The 24960-nt window shown below is 36.8% G+C and overlaps 2 protein-coding genes across 3 annotated transcripts in view; both read right to left on the bottom strand.

The window, feature by feature from the left end:
- The window catches only part of LOC117990200 (arrestin domain-containing protein 17-like), a 436990-nt gene that overhangs the window by 180054 nt on the left and 231976 nt on the right, over nt 1-24960 (bottom strand). The window lies entirely within an intron of this gene.
- LOC117990099 (uncharacterized) overlaps nt 19-24960 on the bottom strand; it is a 278450-nt gene continuing 253508 nt past the window's right edge. The window contains exons 5-6 of one of the 2 annotated variants that reach the window (XM_069504362.1): nt 6192-6277; nt 19-4399 (exon numbers count right to left, since the gene is read on the bottom strand). In XM_069504362.1, the coding sequence (XP_069360463.1) occupies nt 3865-4399; nt 6192-6277 (621 nt within the window). In that variant the 3' untranslated portion in view covers nt 19-3864. The remainder of the gene's footprint in view (nt 4400-6191; nt 6278-24960) is intronic. The other variant, XM_034977545.2, reaches the window with a different exon arrangement.

The raw sequence follows: 24960 nt of genomic DNA, 5'->3' as shown, positions 1-24960 counted from the left end.
TTTATTAAAATTGTGTGATTTGATGTTATTACATCGTTTGTGATGGTAGCTGTTAACGAATTTCTTCTCACTTTTACTCATTTTTGCGATTTAGTAAAATATTATTATTTTATGAGGCTAGCTTTAAAATTAGCTGACATTAACTTTGAGTAAAATTGAGAATAAATACAATAATAATATGTAATTAGTACTACATCAACGGTTTTTAATACGTAACAATTCTTTCTTAATTTGATAATTTACATTTTTATCATTTATTTTTTATTTATTAAATTACACATGGCACTGTTAGTGTGAGTTGCTTGTATTTGTAAATTAAAAAGAAAAACGCCATCTATGATTGTGCATAAGAAGTTAAAGTTTGTTGCTATTCGACACTAGGTGGCGCAATTATGAATGGAATTAAAGTGTTGCTAGCTACAAAAATTAAATAAACATATTTCAGCGCCATCTATAATTACTTCTAAAAATTTAATGTTGTAGTCTACTAGACACTAGATGGCGCTTTCACGAAATAAAATTTAAGATATCTACTATGTAGAAATGTTTAAATAATAAATTGTTCGCATATATAATTAAATGCACATAATAATCTCAGTCCATAATACTATTGTGATAATTATATACATTGTATTTATGAAAGCGACTCTCTACATACACTAATATCCATACAAATATCGGAATACCTCGTATTACACAGTATAAATAAACGAATAAACTCTTACAACTAGCTTTTTTAAATATAATAAAAGTATTACAAAATAGAAAATAATACAGATCTTTGACTCGATGCTTACATCTAACAAGGAAGTACAGTACATCAGTGTACAATATAATAACAAAATTATAGAAACGTTATTTTTTGAATAAATATTCTTATTTTTACATGATATTAAGAGCATTACCAGTGTTTTGAATTTAAGTTATTTATGTACGCTACGCTTCACAAAGTTTATAATAATAATTCATAGAAGATGACCCTTATTTATTTTTACACATCGGAATTCAGAAGTGAATGAAAGATATTTTTAAATATCAAATAAGATAAATAAGAACCTAAAAATATGATTGTTCATTAATAATATTATGGCAACAATAGTTTCAGCGTGACTATGATATTGTCTTTGTTTAGCGTAGCATTCACTTGATATTAAAACACTTTGTGCCCAGATATTATAATATTAACAATCATCGGTAACCATACACTTATACAGTGTTTTAAGTATCATCCCATTATTTTAACAATACATTTTGTGAGGAAATAACATTATTTTTAGAGTCATTTTCAAGCTCCTTTACACCTTATTTTTTGTAAGTAGGTAGTTGAATTTTAAGGCTACTTTGTCTTTCCAAGTAGACAGACATTCACGGAATTTAGTGGCACTTTGGGATTCTTTGATATTTTTTACTTACTTTTAGGTTTAAATTGGGATTATTTTTAATTATTGGCTTGAAAATTCATAGGAAGGAACCTGTGAACTAGGTCAAAGCTCTCAAATTATGAATAATTTTAATCATAAATTAATTTGACAACATAGGTAGCCTACCTACCAACTTAGGTTTTAGAAATCTATCATCATCACTATAGGGTCTTGGACTGCAGTAATAAAATGACGTGATTTTTTCTACCTATAGCGGTAGTTTATGAGGCTTTTAAAAATCATGATTTTTATACCTATATATTTTCAACATAGACGTCAGGCTGTACGGAAGGTGAATATAATGACGTCACAATCCGTAAACGATATTAAAAAAAAATTAACATAAAAAATATTTAAAAAAAATTGTCGTTTACGCCATGTGACGTCATTAATCGCTTTCCGTACAGCGTGATGTTAATAATTAATTAAATATTTTAAAAATGAATAAAAATCAAGTTTTTTTAAATGAATTCGAGCCCCATAAACTACCGCTATAGGTACAAAAAAATCACGTCATTTTATTAGTACAGTCCAAGACCCTATTATGTAAATTGTAATAGTTACAGTAGTTACACGTAATAGATGTTACGAAATGTTAAGGTTCTTGTATGAAATATTTGATAATATGGCAGATTACAAAATTCTTAAGCTAATATTCACGTTCTCGCAAAAGGCATCGTAGATAAGGCACAAAGCGAAGGCACTGTGTTGTAAGACCTAAGGCATCTATTCCACAGGCTGCAGATGTGAGTTCAAAACAGAGTTCCACGTTCCACGTTTATTGTGATCTAACCACTCGAAATAATATGTACCTACCTATAGGAAAAAGAAAAGGCAACTGACTGACTGATCTATCAACGCACAGCTCAAACTACTGAACAGATCGTGCTGAAATTTGGCAAGCAAATAGCTACTATGACGTCCACTAAGAAAGGATTTTAGAAAATTCAACCCCTAACAGGGTAAAACAGGGGTTTGAAATTTGCATAGTTCACGCGGACTAAGTCACGAGCATAAGCTAGTTAAATAATAAACAGCCAAATAAGAAGAAGAAGAAGAAAGTAAGAAAGAAAACTTTTATTTAAAATAAGCAAATACGTCTTGTGTGTGTATAGCAATCCAAGCGATCGCATGCAATACAGTGAACGCGAAGAACAGAACTCTGAGTTCTGTAGCCTAGGCCAGTGGCTGTGGGACGATGCCTAAGACTAAAATTAATTCTAAAGCCTGACCAGAAAAATAAAATACCATATTGCGGAAAATCCGTGGAACTAATTTATACAGTACGACAAGGCTCTTTTGGCACTTGAATGACATTGACAGGGGGGCGCTGTTAGAGAACAAAGGCTTAGACTATTCAAACAAGAACAAAGGGGACACTTGACGGCAACGTTAGTTCCAATTTTCGCCACGCGCCAAAAGAGCCTTGTCGCACTGTACTCTTCCATTATACTTAGTGACCATAGACAATATACTAATGACGCTTCCAGAGCAAGTTTTTTATATTCCTGACCAGGCTAACAAGAAAAGAAGCGTATTAAATAGACGAAAATTTCCAAAATAAATACATAGCAATAGTCAATAGTACCGACAAGTGTACACAATGGGTCCCACTTGATCGCATCGGTAACATTCATTAAATCTAAGCGATTGCAGCATCTGATGTGACCTTGGAATAACCTTAAAAACTTCCGTCATAACAACAGTATGATGAAAAATTTAATTTAGATGTTTGATACTCAAAAAACTCAATTTTTTGCGCAACGGATCAGCCTGGCTGTCCAGCGTGGAAATGCAGCCAGTATTCTTGGCCCTATTCCATGCGGGCATGATTAGATAAGGCTAGCTTTCAGTTTAATTGTAATATCTATAGTAGGTAAAGCAAAAAAAAATTACTCAAATTTTGACTTTCCCATCGTCAATGTTTCAAATACTTAAAATGCCAGAAATAAAAAATCAATCTATCATGATCAGATGTAATCTGTCGATAAGTTACTTGGCAAAGTTACATAAAAAGTTTATTTGTCAAAAATTTATCAAATTTAAAAATAACAACGTTGCTGAGTAACTTATCGATAAAATTACAGATACTTTAGATAGATACTTATTATCTTTAATTTCGTCTGGTAGTAAATACAAAGATAATTTGTTTTATTTATATCACCACAAGCATTATTTAGATAATCAAAATTTGGGTTTTCGCTATAATTTTAAAGATTGTGAGTTTTAATAATCATTTTGATAAATCAGAAGCAATGAATGTCAACATTCCGATACTGGAGGAATGAAAAACCTAAGAGATTGTTTGCACTAAAGAATTTAAGAATGATTTGAGATTTTCCTAAAAATGTCAAAACAATCAGATGCCGCGACCGACCTACTAAAAACTAAGTTCGGGAATTCCGCAATTTGTTCAAAGTCCACTGGTTAGACACTAAACACATCAAGTATCGTCGTCCTCCTCTAACCGTCTATTCCTCTTCCTCTGCCTGTGTCGCTCCAGTCTCTTTCTATGGGCACTTTTCCGCTTTGGCGGCGTTATTTGACACTCACACCCCGCACGCACTTTGACATAATCCATCGACCACCCTCCTGACCCTGGCACGGAAAAGTGTCCTTCGGCGCGATGCCCTTGTGGCATCTCAGTTGCTGATGAATACCTCACCAGAGCGTAGGAGTAAGAATACTTTTGTACGCATCTGGATTGGTTGTACAACCTCGCATCGACGAATCTGCAAGGTTTGTCGACCACCCCAGGAGCGCATGACAGCTCATAGAGCCGTTGTTTATTTTCACCGTCCTCGTACAGTTCTACATAGAGACCGGTGGGGGTTCGGCCGCCTTTCTTGGCGACCATTTCTGGTATTGAAGGACAGCACTCCACGTCCCGGTTGGAACCTTCCTTCCTCAGGATCGACTGCATCTCGCGCCAGTGCGAGCGCTTCCATGCTGCTGTCGCGTCTAGTTCCTCGTCCGTCCTGAAAGCAATTTTTTTTTAATTAATAAATTTTCTTATTCCTTATCTTTTGTGTCAATTACTTCTATTTGGTTATTTAAAAACACTCACTTTAGACTTTTAAAATATCGTTGTGCGTAGGTAATTTATATGTCAATTAAAGCAGTTAGGAGGAATCACGGAGGAAAGATATAAGTCTAGTCCGTGGGAGGAATAATAGCGTTTGTCACTTGATTACCAAACTGATATTACCATCATTACGAACTGATAGACATCCACAGCTGGACATAGGTCTATAATCTCTTGTAGGGACTTCGTGACTATGAAAATTGATCTGTTGTTTTTGGCAGAACATAGTGAGCGTAGATTAATTTAAACTGCATTGAAAGAAAAAAACAAAAAATGTGACAAAACCCAATAATTGATAAAGGACAGTTTTGCTTATTATTGATGTAATCATAAAAAGTGACGCAAATGCATAAGTTACATCTGATACTACATGTAATAAAATTCTGATCATATCTAAGTCACTGATTAAAACCAAGTACTTAGACCAAACGATTTAAGGGTGAAATCTATAGAGCGCAATCTGACTTTGCTTAGACTTAAGACAGAGTTAAATCGAAAGACTTATTATTTGAATATAATAAACTTAGGCTGAGATCTATAGATCTCAGTCTAAGTTTAGTGGAATATAGGTATAGGCTACAAATTTTAGCATATTTTTATATTATTCAGCATCCGAATTGAGTACGATAGCGATATTAATATTTAAATCTGTTATTATAGACAATTAAGATTCTACCGTTAATTAATCTAATTAATATTAATATGATTGATTAAATCCTATCTGGGTCAGTCAATCTTAAGCCGATGATCAAATATGTTTTAAAATTGGCAATTTTTGAAATCCATGATAATAATTTGTCTATAAAATAAAGTTAATAAATAAAACCAAAATATTATGCAAGCGTATGTTGTAAACAGTAAGCTTAATAGAGACATAACATCTTTACTGATTCCAGATAATACTAAGACACGCTGCAATGCAAATGAGCTTGTTGATAAAAAAATCAAAACGATTTCTAGGCACTCAATAAAAACAGGTACTTATCTGAGTTGGATAAAGTGCATGATATCTTAAACGAGTACGGCTTAATGAACGGCGAACATAAACAGTAAAGATAAAAACATTTTCATTACATAAGTACCTGAAGGTATAATCTTAGAAGGCAGAGCCGCAAAGTAGTTTTAATTGCGTACCGATCTTAGGACATATTATTAACAGTTTTACTATCGGTAGTAGGAATTTCAAAGATTCTGAATTCTGAAGATTTTATAACTTGACAAATTGTAATAAAAAATGTAACTATATTCAGTCAGTAGTACAACCAATAGGTCGTATTCCTGTTTGATATCGCATAAATTTCCAGCCCCGGATCTAGAATTATTTCGAGGTGGGGCAAAATTGAAAAATGCCACCCCGCCCAACAATATTTTTTTATCTTTATAACACAAAACTTATTAACTTATTAATACACGGTTCTTCGAACTTCTAAGAACTTTGAATTGTAAAGCCGGGTATCCACTATGTTCGCGAACTAACTGTGCTCCGCGCATCTGAAACCACTCTGATGGAACAGACAGAGCTCCCCTAGTTTGTGTTCGCCCAAAAAGCGCCACCGATTGGAGCGCAGAGCGCGCACCGTTGCACGCTCCAGGAGCGCGACCGGTTCCACTATGTGGAGCAGTTGCGAGCATAGTGGACAGTGGACACCCGGCTTAGTAATTAGGTAAATGAAAAGTATACTTACAGCACGCGGTGCGCGTGGGGAGCGCGGCGCACGCGGCTCGCGTTTCCCATCACGTCGCCTGCGCCCGCCACTGCCCCACACAGCACCTGCAAACACAACATCCTCCTTTAGTACAGTACTATCTATTTATCCATTGGCGTAAGAGGCGAAGCAGCTCGGAGCGTACAGGTGCCAGGCCGGCACCACGGAGGAGCAGCAGCGGGATCTCAGCTGTGCTAGTGACGTCTAGCCCCCAAGGGGAGAGAGTGAGCATAAGGGACAAGGAGGAGACATAAAGTAACTTGTAGAGAGTCAAGAAGGCGCCCCGGGAAAACACCGAGAGCAAGTACCGTACGGGCGCCCTTCCGTGATTCGGCCCATATAACCGAGAGGTTGGTGGAGCCATGGGAGGTGGAGGGTTGTTCCAGTACTATCTATTTACTCACTCACCTCATCATCATTATCATCAACCCATCGCTGGCCCACTACTGAATACAGGTCTCCTCTCAGAATGAGAAGGGTTTTGGACACAGTCCACCAAACTGTTCAAGTGCGGATTGGCAAAAACAAGAGAAGCTGGGCACTATACAAATCTTCCAGGGCCTACAGATTTGTCTGATTTAGCGGATTATAGCGAACTAGCTTATGCTCGCGGCGTGGACTACACAAATTTCGAACCCCTATTTTACTCCCTTAGGGGTTGAATTTTCAAAAATCCCTTAGCGGATGCCTACCTCATAATAGCTAACTGCATGCCAAATTTCAGCCCAATCCGTCCAGTAGTTTCAGTTGTGCGTTGATAGATCAGTCAGTCAGTCAGTCAGTCCTTTGAATTTTATATATAAAGATGTGAAAACTGTTGATTTGGTAATATAATGAAGTGATATAACTAGCCGGCTATTATAAAAATTCCATAATTGGTTAAAAATACCTAGTTTACCATAAGTCGAATGTTGAATCTTGAATTACAGACGAAATGCCAAAAGAGGTTTAACTTGATATTGATTCAATGTGTTCCCAAAAATGTACCGTTGAAATGGGTCTGTACAGTAAATACTATTCGACAAGGCGACAATTTACTTGATCATCACGTTTTCTTTGTTGTCACCTCACACTCTTCAAACAAATAAATCGTGTACGTAATAGTGGCAACTAGCAAGGTGATGAAATGAATTCGTTATGCTTCGTCAGACACGTGTGCATTTTAATCGTTGAGAAATACATAGTAATCTTAGTAATACAGTGGCCCTACCGCGGTTGTTTGACAGCTACAATGTCACGATCGCAATCACCTCTGATTGGTAATTGCTCGCTCACTATTGGCCACAATGCATTGTTGCAACAAGAATCGGACAAATTCAGCCAATCAGAACAATTGAGATTGTAATAATGATTGATGCAGGTTTTAGACAATCGCCCTACTGAGTTGTATGGATAGGAGTAAGCCTTTATTTGGAGACATGAAGAAAATTATTAGAGAAATGAAATAAATTATTTAAGTACCTATATAAGTAACTAGGTACTTAATTAATAAGTTTTATTAACAACTTCTTCGATTAAATATAAAATAATTGTGTCAGAAGACCTAGCTATAATTGATATCTAGCTAGTTACATAATTAGTATAATATGTACCTAGTAGATTAACAAAAGTTACCCTTAAATGCACATTCCATAAAAAATATTACGTACAGTACCCGGCCGAAAGTAATGTACGTCGACCTTTAGAATGACATTTCTGATTCGTAGGGCGTTGTCTCTGTCACTCATACCTATATGACGTTTTATCGGTCTCAACGACAGGGACAATGCTCTACAAATATGCTATCTCCTTCTATAGGTCGATGTACATTATGCAGCGTACTGTGTGTAGTTCTGTTCTCATTTGAATATTAACCAATCGAACTCAATGAAATTTTACAGACATGTTCTAGAAACAAAATGCGTGTCTGTGGTTTTCCAGATTTCCGTAAAAATGTTAGTTACACGGGCTCAAAGAATTGTATGTAAATTTTTGGGCCTGTGGAGCTTTAAAACATTTATTTAACACACACAGATATTCATTTTTAGAACGTGTCAATCAAATTTTATCGAGTTTGATTGGTTAATTCTTAAATGAGAAGAACTACGGTAGTAAGGAACGCGCGACAAACAAACTACTCTTTTTTATTACAATAAAAATTAATTTTCAGAATGCGGAAATGTATTTAGTTAGTTTAGTTAGCAGTTAGCCTTTTATCATTTGTGTTCCTCCATGGTAATAGATAATAGATAAATTTCCAATAGATACACCTTATCTTATTTCCTGAGGATTTTGAGATTATTATAATACAGTCGATAAAGAAACTCCTTTACAACTAGAGTATTATTGTAGGTTAATGCTAGATTAAATCACAATCCATGATATTTAATCAATAATAATTATTACAACAATTATTGTTGTTATTGTTTTTAGTTTTGAAAAACACGTCGACTTTGTTTTAATTTTTTTTTAAATTAAGTTTGATAAGTTGTTTTTATTAAGTATTACAAACCTGTACCTTTTTATTTTATTGCATGAAAATAAAATCCATTTTACGTTCTCCCCTGGGAGAACGCTTTTTTATGATTGGTGGACTCAAAAGTCACGTAATCAAGACGATATGCGGAATGAGGGCACACGAGTAGATATCCCTTCTGTGATGAGGGTACCGAACGGGCGTGGGCCGACTTTTATGCTAAGCATCTGCCTAAGCTTGGCGATAGGGGGTGTCTATTAGGTGGTGGTTTATGTTTGGCTATCACAGCTTTTTTTGGCGTAGTACAATAGCACCTTGACATTATTAGTAGCAGTATGTTAGTCATCGTCAAGCTAGAATAAAGTATTAACATACGCATTGGTCTTGTAACGTGTTACTTTATGTTTACACTTCGCTAACTCTTGTATAATCGTTAGTCAAGATGATTTGCCTTGATAGTTGAAGAAGGTCGAACCATACATAAGCGCTAATGGCTTTTAAAGTTTATTAGTTCAATAAGCACTGTAAGAATATGGAATGCTCTTCTGGCTCCCGTTTTTAGGGTTCCGTACCTCAAAAGGAAAAACGGAATCCTTATAGGATCACTTTTTTGTCTGTCTGTCGGTCTGTCAAGAAACCTACAGGGTACTTCCAGTTGACCTAGAATCATGAAATTTGGCAGGTAGGTAGATCTTATAGCAGACATTCGGGAAAAATCTGAAAACCATCAATTTGTGGTAACATCACACAAAAAAAAATTAAATTTTGGTCATGAACTAATAATTAGGATTTTCAATTTTCGAAGTAACATAACTATATCAAGTGGGGTATCATATAAAAGGGCTTTACCTGTGCATTCTAAAACAGATTTTTATTTATTTTTATGCACCATAGTTTTTGAATTATCGTGCAAAATGTCGAAAAGATACGACTGTAGTACGGAACCCTCGGTGCGCGAGCCTGACTCGCACTTGGCCGGTTTTAGCTACTAGCTACAATATTGGGACCAAATGAAGACTGAATAGGCATCTTCAGGCCGCTCCAACTTAGGCTGCATCATCACTAACTATTAGGTGTGATTGTCTGTCTACCAACATGATTTTAGGTTAATGGGAAGTAACCTGTAGGTTTTCTTTACAGACACGACGGACAGACGACGAATATTCTCTTTAATAATGAATTCTAGCCCCATAAACTACCGCTGTACAAAAAATCATATCATTTTATTCCTAAAGTCCGATACCCTATTGCCAGGAACTATGAAGAAGATGCAGGGGTCCTTGTATAGTGCATTCAAAATAAACTGGCGTGATTCCACTTGAGACCGTCATTAACAATATTTAATAGGATTAAGTCGTGGCGGGTGAATTCAAAAGTATAAACACTATGAGGTTGAACCGGCTCCTTTAAAAATGAATGGGCTCTATGAGTGTTTGGTTTATTACCCCTATTGTTTACGTGGCATGTTGAATGCAATCCTATTGTTATTGCTAATGACGGTCTCAAGTGGAATCACGCCAGTTTATTTTGAATGTACTATACAATATATCGCGTTCTGCCTCCTTTGGCAATCTCAAAGCGCTACCAGTTTCACTACATATTGATTTATTGCAAGTAGCAACAGGACTTTGGGTACAGGATGTAGATTAGATAATATTCTGAGAAATACGGTCTCACGATCGTTGTAGCCTGTAACTGTAGGCTGTAGGCTATACAGGCTATAGCTGAGGCTTGTGTCATATCATATTATGTCACCGCGGAGACAAAGGGGGCTGACTAATCCGTAGTGACTTCGACATGACATTTCAATATTGTATCAATATTTTGAAACAAGGAACGACGTCAAGTTGCGTCAAGACATGGCTTCTAGTCTTGTTCTATATTATGATACCCCACTTGCTTACTTTGAAAGTTGAAAATACTAATTATTTGCTCGTGAACACATTTTAATTTTTTTTGTGATGTAATCACAAATTCACGGTTTTAAGGTTTTTCCCCTCATGTCTGCTGTAAGACATTCCTTCCTGTAAAAATTCATGATTCTAGGTCAAGTACCCTATAGGTTTCTTGACAGACAGACAGATAGACAGCAAAGTAATCCTATAAGGGTTTCTTTTTCCTTTAGAGGTACGGAACCATAAAAATCATGATTGTATAAATTACTCTCTTTAATAATGAATTCTAGCCCCATAAACTACCACTATATAAAAAATCTATTAGAGAGATATTCTATATTGATATTTTGTATATACCTACCTTATAAGGTATAGGTAAGAGCTATAAGCTGCCTATAGGCAGCTTATAGCTCTTAATTGAAAATTGTTATCTTTTCATTTTATAACATCGTTTGTGTCTCATTATAATGGCGTTTAAATTAACTTGCACCTAGAGGTTAGTTCAAACGCCGTTTTGTTATAACGTTAATCCGAATATGTTCACTTAACAGGGTTAAATGAGAGGCGGAAGAGTGTTAACCCACAAAACGGCACAAGGCTAGCATTAACTGTTTATTATAATAATATTATCCCAAGTTTTAGTGCGCTTTTATGATCCTCACTTCAGAATAACACCAGTTGTATCCACTCTAGGCAGACACCGAGTTACGCTATAAAGTATTAGAATAACTTTTGATAATGGGACTAAATAGGAAGCTTATAGCTTAAAGATTTAAGGGCTGTAAACAATCCGATACGAGTTTTTGGGTTCCGTACCTCAAAAGGAAAAAGGGAACCCTTATAGGATCACTTTGTTGTCTGTCTGTCTGTCGGTCTGTCAAGAAACCTACAGGGTACTTACCGTTGACCTAGAATCATGAAATTTGGTATGTAGGTAGGTCTTGTAGCTGACATTAGGGGAAAAATTTGAAAACCGTGAATTTGTGGTTATAACACAAAAAAATTTAAATTGTGGTCATGAACTAATAATTAGTATTTTCATTTTTCTAAGTAAGATAACTAGGTATATCAAATGGGGGTATCACATGAAAGGGCTTTTACGTGTATTCTAAAACAGATTTTTATTTATTTTCATGCATAATAGTTTCTGTTAAAAATGTCGAAAAAAAATACACGAGTACGGAATCCTCGGTGCGCGAGTCTGACTCGCACTTGGCCGGTGTTTTTTTTTAAATTATTAAGCACTTAAGCTACTAATTTTGTCTTGGCACCTCATCAAAATCCACCGTAAAAAAGATATAAAATTGAAGCTAATGAAATAAATTAACTGTAGTGACAATAAAATTGATAGGTAACACGTTTAAAAAGTAGTTAAAAAGCTATAAGATCGGTCAAGTTTAGATAAAGCTGTCAAAGGTGAACATTTGAGTCTTTAATCTAAGCGTATGTTGAGACGTACAGTACGCCGCCGAAAGTAATGTACATCGACCTTTAGAACGAGATAGCAGATTTGTAGCGCGTTGTCCCTGTCGTTGAGACCGACAATACGTCATATAGGTACGAGTGACGGAGACAACGCTCTACAAATCCGAAATCTACAAATTCTAAAGGCTGCTTTACATTATACTTTCGGCCGCGTACTGTAGGCGGCGTAGACAGAGTGAACTAGAGTATGGGAACTCTCGGTTGGATCCTGAATCGACGATATGTTAATTCTTTGATTCATTTAACGAGTTTTGACAGACACGCCAGACGGACAAGCATACAGACAACGAAGTGATTCTGTAAGGGTTCCTTTTTAGGGTTCCGTACCTCAAAAGGAAAAACGGAATCCTTATAGGATCACTTTGTTGTCTGTCTGTCTGTCTGTCTGTCAAGAAACCTACAGGGTACTTCCCGTTGACCTAGAATCATGAAATTTGGCAGGTAGGTAGATCTCATAGCTGACATTTGGGGAAAAATCTGAAAACCGTGAATTTAGGGTTAGATCACACAAAAAAAATGAAATTGTGGTCATGAACTAATAATTAGTATTTTCAACTTTCGAAGTGAGTGACTATATCAAGTGGGGTATCATATGAAAGGTCTTCACTTGTAAACTCTAAAACAGATTTTTATTTATTTTTATGCATCATAGTTTTTGAATTATCGTGTAAAATGTCGAAAAAATACGACTGTAGTACGGAACCCTCATTGCGCGAGGCTGACACGCACTTGGCCGGTTTTTTTCTCTGAAGATACGAAATTCTAAGAACAAGAATTTCCCTAGGTTACCTGTCTGATTATGAAGTAGGGAATTAAGGAAGTCAGAAAGTATTAAATGAAAATATTACAATAAAACTTAAAGCTAGCCTTATCTAATTAAGTAAGATTTTTAATTAAGTGTGTCGATTTCTTTTCTTTCCACATACTTTTGATAGAATACGTAAACAGACACGAATCAACAGTTAACAAATTAATTTATTGGCTATTTGTATTTAAATTAATTTATAACTTAATTAGGTAGATATTATTATGTTCTTATAATATATTTGAATTCTATAAGTGTAATAAATAGTAGCGGACGCCTGCGTGATTTAGGTTTTCGAAATTCTATTCTGGCAAAGGAGATTGCCTATTTTCTTAGGAGCTTTCAAACAGCATTTTCGGTGAAAGCTCTCAGTCGCTAGTCGGCTTGAATTCTTTCGACATCTTGAACAATAAAATTATTATCGTCATATTTCAACAAATTAACACAAAACAATGTTAAATTTTATATTGTATAAACCTTCCTCTTGAATCACTATCTATCTATTGATGAAAACCGCATTAAAATCCGTTGCGTAGTTTAAAAGATCTAAGCATACAGAGGTACAGACGTCGGGAAGCGACTTTGTTGTATCATGTGTACTATGTAGAGATAGGGAATATGGATGGATTATAGGCATCATTAAAATTATAATTTATTTGAATATATAGTATTGGATATCGATTTTCTTTTCCTCCATCAATATTCATAATATCATCAAACATTTATCGAACATAGGTTGTTTAAAATTCATACATAAATAGTATATTCATTATAAATATTCACGATGTAGATAAGCATCAGACATTTGTGTAGCATCCGAGTTTGTCAACATCACACCTGTTTTATTAGGCTGGACGCACATTGGCGCCGATTCTGTTGTCTTTCTCTAAACTAAATTTGGAGTATCTGCATGTTTTTTCTTTTTAATATTGCTAAAAAAGGACGGAACATGAACTTTACATTTAAAGACTCTAAATTTTATTGCACGCTACAAAACTTAAAAACTGCTCAGCTGACTGCTCTAAATTAAAAACTGTCAAACTGTGTCTGTCCTTTTCATATTACACTAGCTGACGCCCGCGACTTCGTCCGCGTGGATTTAGGTTTTTACAATCCCGTGGGAACTAGTTGGTTTTCCGGGATAAAAAATTGCCTATGTCACTCTCCAGGTCTTTAACTATACCCATGCAAAAAATCACGTCCATCGCTCCATTGCGACGTGATTGAAGGACAAACCAATAAACCAACAAACAAACACACTTTCGCAATATGGGTAGTGATTAGTAAGAAGATGATGCGAATACTTACTAAAACATATCAAAGTAAAACACAGGACAAAACAAAGCTCATAATTCAATAATTTTACAGATACTTAAATAATAACAATATGTCCCATTTTACTTTCCAGGGCTTGAACTCCAAAATTCCAGTTTTAGTGTAACTCCGGAGCTTTGAAAGATTAGAGGTTCGTTTGTAAAACCGGAGTTGTCATGAAATTAATCGGAGTTTAGATTATCAAATTTTTGTAAAAAAAAAAGGGGAGCTTTTTCAGCAGTCACTGACACAGTATAGTCTTAATAAAATATGGTAAAACTTATACAATTTTATCAACGTAAAATATAATTTTAAAAATCTAAAAGATAATTGGTAAAATTAAAACCTACTATCAATTTTCTTCAAACTGGAATGCTAATTAGCTTGTTTAAAAATATGAAATAAATTATAAAGTGTTGATTTGATAGACGTCAACAAACACAAAGTCATAAATAACCAAATAATTATAACCGCGTCGCATCGCGGTCGAGTTCGGTGGACAGGTGACCTAAATAATTCAGAGTTCACACACTACATTTTAATCAAACATTTGAATGCACGGCTCGAACCTCCATTTTTAAATCATTGGCCGACGGGAGATCATCCGGTCCATATTAATGACATTACCAATATACTAATGATAAAGCTTATTTCGTGATTTAACGACATTGTATTGAACTTCACCTCTCGCAGCACTGCAGTCCCGTATGACGAACACTCATGCAACTGAGACGAAATAACGGCAGATGAAAATCGCCAAATTAATCGTGATATATACCAGTTTTATACAATAAATACAATATCTCCGATATAATATTCTAGAATCATATTATTATGTTGAAAGTTGTAGTTTCACTGATTATTATTAATTTACAAAATAATTTAATCGATACATTTTGTTAAAGAAAATATTACAATAAAACCTTATTGTAATATTTAGCTAGGCTTATCTAATTACTATAACAAATCATGCCCGCGTGGAATGGTGCCAAGAATACTGGCTGCATTTCCGCGCTGGACAGCTATAGGCTGATCCGTTGCGCAAAAAATAAGCCAGTGCTTCTGTCACTAGATGAGGCGGTGAAATGTCTCGTAATTCTCGTAATTTTTTTTTACCACTAAGACTCCATGGCCCCAGGGTCTCCACGGCAAACGGAACAAAAATATAACTCTCGATAAGAGAGGCATACTTGCGCCGCTTGCCGTTTTCAGCTATTTCTGCTGCGGCTCCCGGTCTTGATGCTGTCTCCCTGATATCGATACTTAATATTATAAATGCCAAAGTGTATGTCTGTCCATCTGCTACCTTTTCACGGCTCATTCATTTAACCGATTTTGACTAAAGGAACAGAGTTGGTAAGCTTGAATCCCTGGGACGGGCATAAGCTACTTTTTATCCCGTAAAATCAAAGAGTTCCCACGGGATCTTTAAATGCCTATCTGTTTATCCGATTGTGACCTGAATTGTTCCACAGATAGCTTGCATCCCGTGGATGGGCACAGGCTACTTTTTATCCCGTAAAATCAAAGAGTTCCCACGGGATCTTTAAATGCCTATCTGTTTATCCGATTGTGACCTGAATTGGTCCATAGATAGCTTGCATCCCGTGGATGGGCACAGGTTACTTTTTATCCCGTAAAATCAAAGAGTTACAGAGAGATATCATCATCATCATGATCAACCCATCGCCGGCTCACTACAGAGCACGGATCTCCTCTCAGAGTGAGAAGGGTTTTGGCCATAGTCTACCACGCTGGCCCAGTATGGATTGGCAGACTTCACACATCTTTGAGAACATTATGGAGAACTTTCAGGCATGCAGGTTTCCTCACGATGTTTTCCTTCACCGTTAAAGCAAGCGATATTTTAATTACTTAAAAACGCACATATAACTCCGAAAAGTTAGAGGTGCGTGCCCGGGATCGAACCCCCGACCTCCGATTGGAAGGCGGACGTCCTAACCTCTAGGCTACCACAACTTAACATACACGTGCTTAGCGTAGCACAGAGAGATATAAGAAGAATAAAATTTAACTATGATAAAGTAAGTTTATTATGTGTTTAAGATATTCTTTTCATTAGGTATGCAATCCATTTTATAGTTCATTTATGAGAAAGTATTAAAACGAACACATCTAAAACACTTTACCGATAAAGGCCTGACGAATTGAAGTTTGATAAAGAAATTGATTGGTCTTAAGATTGGGTTAATCGTCCGTAAACACGCCGTTAAATTTTTATGTCCATTGATATGGTGAATGATTTGTTAAAAGTACCCTAACATGAAAGTAACAAATGAGCTATACAGAAATTGATAAAAACTTGAGTATTACTTAACTAGTGACGAAATGGAAATTATACTGCACTAGATGATGCCCGCGACTTCGTCAACGTAGATTTAAGTTTTTAAAAATCCCGTGCGAACCTAGGCTATGTCCATTGTCCTGGGATGCAATATATCTCAGTACCAAATTGTGAAAAGCAGAAATACACACTTTCGCATTTCTAATATTACTTTGGAAGTATGAATTTCAAAAGTAGATACGTAATTTAATGTAGTTGCTTTGACACCCTAATATTATAAAAATGTATTTGTTAGTTCGTAGGTATGTAGGGGGTAATCGTAGTACTAATGTTTTTTTAAATTCAGATACAAGTTAGCCCTTGACTGCAATCTCACCTGGTGGTAAGTGACGATGCAGTCTAAGATGGAAGTGGGCTAAGGAAGGGGTATGGCAATTTTTAATAAACCCATGCATGCCCCTTTGGTTTCAACAAGGCATCGTACCGGAACGCTAAATCGCTTGGCGGCACGGGTTTGCCAGTAGGGTGGTAGCTAGCCACGGCCGAAGCCTCTGATAAGATTCTGAAAAAATTTCACTACTAGAGTGTTACGTTATCCCCCAGTGCGTTAAATTATACAACGCGCATGAAGTCGCGAGCAAAAATTAGTCATAATATAAGTGCGAAAATTTAGGCAACCGAAACGTCAGACAATAATTAGTAAATTGGCCAATTAGCATTGATCCTTTAACAATAGATTAATCACCTACTTAGGTAACCTAATTAAATTAATGTCAATGATAAATGATGCAACCTATCTCTGTACCGAATTTCGTCAAAATCAAATTCGAAAGCATAGTTTCGTTTGTGATTGATTGGTGAATTAAAATGGTTAGTGCCCACTGAGATTTTCGTCTCTGTCATTTGTATGGGATTGCGTAACAGAGAGAGCCCTATATACCTACTAACTTCTTTCTATGGATAGAGTATACTTTATTTATTTACTAGCTGATGCCCGCGACTTTGTCCGCGTGGGATTAGGTTTTCAAAAATCCCGTGGGAACTCTGATTTTCCGGGATAAAAACTAGCCTATGTCACTCTACAGGTTATCTATACCCATGCAAAAAATCGCGTCAATCTGTTACACCGTTGCGGCGTGATTGAAGAACAAACCAACGAACCAACGAACCAACAAACAAACACACTTTCGCGTTTAAAATATAAGGGTACTGAGGTACTGATTGGTGCATAAAAATGGTTAACGCACACTGAGATTTTCGTCTCTGTCATTTGTATGGGATAACGTAACAGAGAGAGTGCTATCTGCTATACTAACTTCTTTCCATGGATAGAGTATACTTTATTGTTTTATATGGAAGGAACATCGGGTCAATAACAACAGCCTATCAAGTAACGCTTAGCGGGTCGTAAATCAAGTGGTATCCCTTCACCATATAAACCTGGGGTTTATCTCGCCATTAAAATGGGGGAATAAAACTTTAATACGTATAAACGGTGGTTTTATAGTCTGTTTGAACGGGTAAATACAGGGTGTTACCAGAACGCTGGCAAAAACAAAGACAGGTGGATAGTACTGATCATCTGATGATTACTGATATTATACCACAAAAAAAACGCGGAAAAAAATATAAAAAAGTCCTATAATTTTGTAAAAGTTTACGATATATTGCAAATAAAACATGTGATTGACGCTAGAGGTCAACGAACGTTGCCTAAGTAGGCCACTCGGAGTCAATGCCACGTCGTTGGCGGGGCATTGTCCTGAGTTTTCCACGCTATACATTTCGGGTTTGTACAATACAAAATCACTAAGACTACAAAATGAGGTAAATGGTTATTATTGGTATTGGATTGTGTTTAGATAGTATAGCAAATTAGCAATAACGCTAAGTTTTAGCTAGCGTTTTGGTCACACCCTGTATAATAGCGGCTTATAATATATTATTATAGTGCAAATAAGTACTTTGATCCAGAAAGTTTGGAGTAGGTGAGTGTGTAGGAAATGATGTATGAAATATCCATCCATACTAATATTACAAATGCGAAAGTGTGTCTGTCTGTCTGCTAGCTTTTCACGGCCCAAAAGTTTAACTTATTTGGATGACATTTGGTACAGATTAAGCTTACATCCCGGGGACGGACATAGGCTACTTTTTATCCCATAAAATCAAAGAGTTCCCACGGGATTCTTAAAGCCCGTCCGCTTAGCCGATTTCAATTAAATTTGGTGCAGTAGGTAGGTTACGTCCCGGAAATTGGACATGGGATTTTAAAAAACCTAAATCCATGCAGACGAAGACGCGGGCATCATTAGTAGTCTATTATCATCATCATGACCAACCCATCGTCGGCTCACTACAGAACACGGGTCTCCTCTCAGATTGAGAAGGATTTTGGGCATAGTCTACCACGCTAGCCATGTGCGGAATGGTTAGACTTCACACACCTTTGAGAACATTATGGAGAACTCTTAGGCATGCAGGTTTCCTTACGATGTTTTCCTTCACCGTTTTTTTTTTTTTTGTGTGTCCTCTATTCTTTCCTCCGACATGATGGTCGGAGACTTTTGATAGTTGACATGGCTTTTTCCTTCACCGTTAAAGCAAGTGATATTTAATTACTTAAAACGCACATGACTCCGAAAAGTTAGAAGTTGGTCGGTCGGAGGGAGGCCCGGGATCGAACCCCCGACCTCCGATTAGAAGGCGGACGTCCTAACCGCTAGGCTATCACAGCTTAGTAGTCTATATAGTCTATACCTATACGTTCCACAACATACCCGTTCCACTAACACACACACACTTGAACTTGGTAGCGATTGTTGTCTCATAATTGAATATTGTTCGCGAGCCATTGTCAGTTAATTGACATGTCACCCGACGCCGCTCGTTACCGCGCGGTGATTGATATCTGCACCGTTTCCACTAATGACACGGACACACACGAGGTTTACATATTTGTATCCAATTGCCAGCTATTGATTAATTCAGTTTTCATGCTTGGCTGCTATTTTCAAAAAAAGTAAAATGGCAGACTGCTAGGTAGGTCAAAATATTCAAAGCCCTTTCTTTGAGTTTAATTAGTTGGTATGAAAATGAGAAGCAAATTACGTTAGTATGGAGAACGCTGAGTAGCATTCAAGGGGAAACTATTTTGTGCCTTTCGTGAGAAGACACTACGTCAATAGACACACTTGGACAAAATCGATTTAAATTCTTATTATTTTCAACTAATTTCAACGACTGCTTCTAAATGTAAATAATTATTCATAATTCATTGTATATTTTATATGATTTTATCTAATTTTATTATATACCTTTATATTTATATTTGTTCAGCCTGGGGCAGATTTTGTCCATCTCGTTTTGTTAAGTTTTGAGTTTTACTTGAATTTTTTGCCCCGTTGCACTATTGTCGTACCTACTCCTAGCACAAGCTTTTCGCTTAGTTGGAGAGGAAAGGGATTAGTCAGCATGATAAACTTGGCTAACATTCTTTATAAAAAAATTGTTTACAACAAACGCTTACTATCATTTTATTATCATCTAGCTAGACGATAACATTACGTTTCACGTCTCATCACAAGTGCGTATATTTAATTATGTTATAAAGATGATAACATTAATTAATTATTACGACTATTGTCCCAGGCGTCTCGCCGGGTCAATTTAATACGAATTAAGCTCTTGCGTAGACAATAACAATCATATTAATAGTTGTGTTAACTAGGTTATTGCCAGTAAAGGAGGGCCATATTGGATGATGTCCGAAGCTATTGGATGTATAGCCTCAATAGCTCAACGGGTAAAGGAGTGGACTGAAAACCGAAAGGTCGACGGTTCAAACCCCACCCGTTGCACTATTGTCGTACCTACTCCTAGCACAAGCTTTACGCTTATTTGGAGAGGAAAGGGGAATATTAGTCGTTTAACATGGCTAATATTCTTTGTTAAAAAAAAAAAGCTATAGTATGTAAACCAGAGATGTAAATACAAAGAAGCATTACAAAGCTAAAAGCGCTCGGAGCGATTTGCTGGACTACAATGATTTAGAGCCGCCTTTCATGTGTAATCTGAAGTGTAGATGTGCTGTGGAACGCTTGCCGCACTCCATTACGACAAGTGCTTCTGATACACCAATCCTTTGAACGTGTATTCTCATGTTTCATTAAAAAAATATCGTTGTTAGGGTTCCGTACCTCAAAAGGAAAAAGGAACCTTATAGGATCACTTTGTTGTCTGTCTGTCTGTCGTATCTGTCAAGAAAATCTAAGAGTACGTGGCACGGCCCGCGCCCGCCAAGCATTAGCATAAAAATGTCATCCCTTAACTCAGTAGTATGAAAGAGGTCACTAAAAGTCCCGCAAATTGCTATTGCGCTGGAACCATGTCTCATAAACATCAAAATGACGTCATTTTGACGTCAGCCAAAATAAAAATATACCATCAGCTCCAAACTTCAGACTAGTGCTGACGTTACTAAAATGGCGGCCACATGCATTAGCAATTTGTGGGACTTATAACATAAATCAATTTACTGTCAGTAGCAATGACAATAAAACGGCTTATGGTAATCCCACGCCTTTAACCATTGTTGTACTCGATGGTCACTTCATTATATCTAGCTAATATACATAATATAATAATGTTATATGATGTTGAATACTACTATGACGCAGATAGAGGAAGATCCCAGGACCGCCAGACCTTAACCTATTTTCTGAGAAACAAAATGTGTGGGAGTTGTGGGACAGAGTAGTGTTATTGTACTATGAAATATACTGTTAAAGGTACGTATTTAAAACATTACTCAATTTTCTTAAAGTCAGAGTGCTGATTCTTATGTATGTTTTACAATATAATATTATTGTTAAAATATACTACCAGACATTTCCCACCAGCGATTGTTTTCGCCAGACGAGCGTTAAAACCTCGCAAAATTTCATCTTACCTTTTCTGTTATTGGTCGGAATCGTAATTTTTAACCGACTTCAAAAAAAGGAGGAGGTTCTCAATTCGTCGGAATCTTTTTTTTTTTACATGATAGTGATACCCAGTAAATAATTGCACATAAATATCACCACACCACTCAAACTTTAAGAAAAGTGGCTAATATTTTTGTACGTACCTTTAGCAGCTGATATAACTTTGCCCGTGTCGGGACAAGTAAATAAAACGTTAAAAGTATACACTAACAGTACTCTATTCCACACATGTTGTTTCTCAGGAAATTGGTAAGTAACGTCTGGCGGCCCTGGAATCTTGGACCAATATACCTACTGTATTATTGAAGTTGCTGAATAGTACTACAATGCAGATAATAATCTACGAGCAGTGGGCGTGATTTATTTTGATGTTCATTGCTTTGTCATTAGGTATATGATTGACGTCATATTATACAATATTGGTCGTGGTAAATGATTTATTTGTGTTGTAAATTAACTCGGATATTATTGTGGCAACGTTGACTGTGTAAAGGAAAGGTTCAAAGTATATGGAATCGACATAATATAGTATTTAGTGATTTTAATGTGATTAAGTATAATAGAGCCTCAATAGCTCAACCGGTAAAGGAGTGGACTGAAAACCGAAAGGTCGACGGTTCAAACCCCGCCCGTTGCACTATTGTCGTACCTACTCCTAGTACAAGCTTGACGCTTAGTTGGAGAGGAAAAGGGAATATTAGTCATTTAACATGGCTAATATTCTTTATAAAACAAAAAAAAAACAAAAATCCTGAATCAATCAAAAATATTAGACTCTGATTCGTAAAGTTCTAATTTATAAGATACAATATAAATAATGTACCAAAATTACTAGGTAGTAGGTACCCATATTATAATGCAAAAGTGTTTTTGTTGGTTTATTGGTTAGTTGGTTTGTCCGTCAATCACATCGCTATGGAGCAATGAATCGACATATTTTTTTTTGCATGGATGTAGTTAAAGACCGAGAGTGACAGCTAGAGAAAACAAGTGCCGTGATTGCCTAGTGGTCAAGATGTCCGCCTCCTATTCCGAAGGTCGGGTGTTCGATTCCAGCACGCAACACGGAGGAAAATATTGAGAGGAAACCTTGTAGCACTAGCAGGGCGGAGAGTTCTCCATAATGTTTTCAAAGGAAATCTGCCAAGCCGCACTTGGCCTAATCTTCTTCATTCTGAAAGAGACCTGTTCTCCGTAGTGAGCCAGCGATGGGTTGGTCATGATGAAGCTATGAAACTGTAGGAAAACCTGCATCAATCATTATTACAATCCCAATTGTTCTGATTGGCTAAATTTGTGTGATTCTTGATACTACAATGCATTGTAGCCAATAGTGAGCGAGCGTCAACCAATCAGAGGTGATTGCGACCGTGACATTGTAGCTGTCATTCTACCGCAATCGAGCAGCTGGTCCGTAACAAGCTGTCCATTAACTTTCACAACGTATCAAAGCATACGGTAACCGAAATGAATTCGAAACGTCGTCTTATCCTCGCGAAGTTATTAACTTGAAGATCCTGATAGACGTATCTGATCCGCGTGGATAATTGTACGTCAAACATGCGCATGCGCAATGTAAAAGAGTGTAGCACGTTACGGCTGAGTTATAAAGTCAAAATCGACTTTGGATAACCAAATTATTTGGTAGAGTCGAAATATTGTGATGTGTTTTTTATTATTATTTTTTGTGTGGCAACGCATCGGCGGCTCCTCTGGTGCTGCAAATGTTCATGGGCGGCGGTAATCACTTAACATCAGGTGACCCGCCTGCTCGTTTGCTCGCTATATCTATTAAAAAAAAATGTTTTTGAAGTTAGTTTAAAATGTTGTATTCCGACATCCACTTTGCGCATATATTTAAAACTAGCTTATGCCCTGTTTTTGTTTGAGCTGTGCGTTGTTAGATCAGTCAGTCAGTCAGTCACTTTTTCCTTTTATATATTATGGTCTTGTGGTAAAAAATGAAGACGCTGCGCTGTAGGTATCAAACATACAATGCTTCAAGTTTTAACTAGGACTACATTAAATTACTCATATATATGTAGATACTATACAAGGTGTTGGTAATGTCCGTATGCCCGTCGACAAGCTGAGGTTAGGATTTAGGACTGATGTACCAAAAAAATTATGAGCCTCGTAGGACGTAGCGGGATGCCCCTGGGATATAATACAGAGTGTAACCAGAGTCCAGAACGCTAGCAAAAACATATTATCGTTATTGTTATACTTCCTAAACACAATTCAATACCAATAACCCTCATTGGCAGACTTCACACACCTTTGAGAACATTATGGAGAACTCTCAGACATGCACTTGGCCGGCGTGGTAGACTATGGCCAAAAACCCTTCTCACTCTGAGAGGAGACCTGTGCTCTGTAGTGAGCCGGTGATGGGTTGATCATGATGATGATGATGAACCCTCATTAAATATGCCTCATTTTGTAGTTTCATTGTTTTAGTATTTTTCAAATCCGCAATGTATAGGGTGCAAAACTCGGGTCAATGCCCCACCTACGACGCGGCAGTGACTCCAAGTGGTGACTTACGCAATGTTCGTTGACTTTTTAGCGTCAGTCATCTGTTTTATTTGCAATATATCGTAAACTTTTACAAAATTACAGGTTTTTTTAAATATTTTTATCGCGTTTTTTTGTAGTATCATATCAGTAATCATCAGTACTATCACCTGTCTTCGTTTTTGCCAGCGTTCTGGTTACACCCTGTATATGTGGACTTAAATAATACTTTGTTTAAAACTACAACGTCTACAGCTAATCGTGGAAATAAAACTCGTAAAATCTTCTGTGAACTCGAAGGACCGTTTGAACGTTTATCGACCAGCAGCAGAGACAACGAAAGAATACCTTAAATTACCAAACACGCTGTATATATTGTATTTTTAATATTCACGCGTTAAGGAAAACGTTTAAGGGAAAACGAGCATAATTTCAATTTCTCAGTTGGCTCATTTCTATTGTGCGCTGGTGTTAATGACCAGTTAGGGTCACCGATCAACATGAAGCTATGCTGCGTTGTGCTGTGCTAAGCTCACTTTCTGGTGCTATGTTTTTTCTACAAACAACATTGAGCTGCGTGGTGTGCTGTACGACTGTAAGACTTACTGCCGCACCCAGAGTCGCTTAATCGTTACTTAACTCTCTCTCTCTCTCTCTACTCTCTCTGACTCTGAGTGTGGCTGTTACTGAGAGAAGACTGAGCGAGATGGGCAATGCGTGAGGAGCGAGCCAGAACGTACTGCAGTAAACCATGGCTATGTTTACATAGCCACAGAGGGAACTTCTACCAAAATTTCGAGGTTTCGATGTCACTGGCATGGCAGGCGTCAAATGTTAGTACTTTTCACGCTAGGTAGCCAGCCCTAACTAGGTAGCCCTATTTTTCTTTGATTTCACGTCAGCATAGCCTAATATTTGACATATCGTCGATTCAGGATCAAACCTAAAGTTCCCTCTAGTTCACTCTGACACAGCACAGCGGTACAA

Source organism: Maniola hyperantus, chromosome 17 (genome assembly GCF_902806685.2).
Source record: "Maniola hyperantus chromosome 17, iAphHyp1.2, whole genome shotgun sequence".
Lineage (NCBI taxonomy): Eukaryota > Metazoa > Arthropoda > Insecta > Lepidoptera > Nymphalidae > Maniola > Maniola hyperantus.
This window is presented reverse-complemented; position numbering and strand designations above follow the sequence as displayed.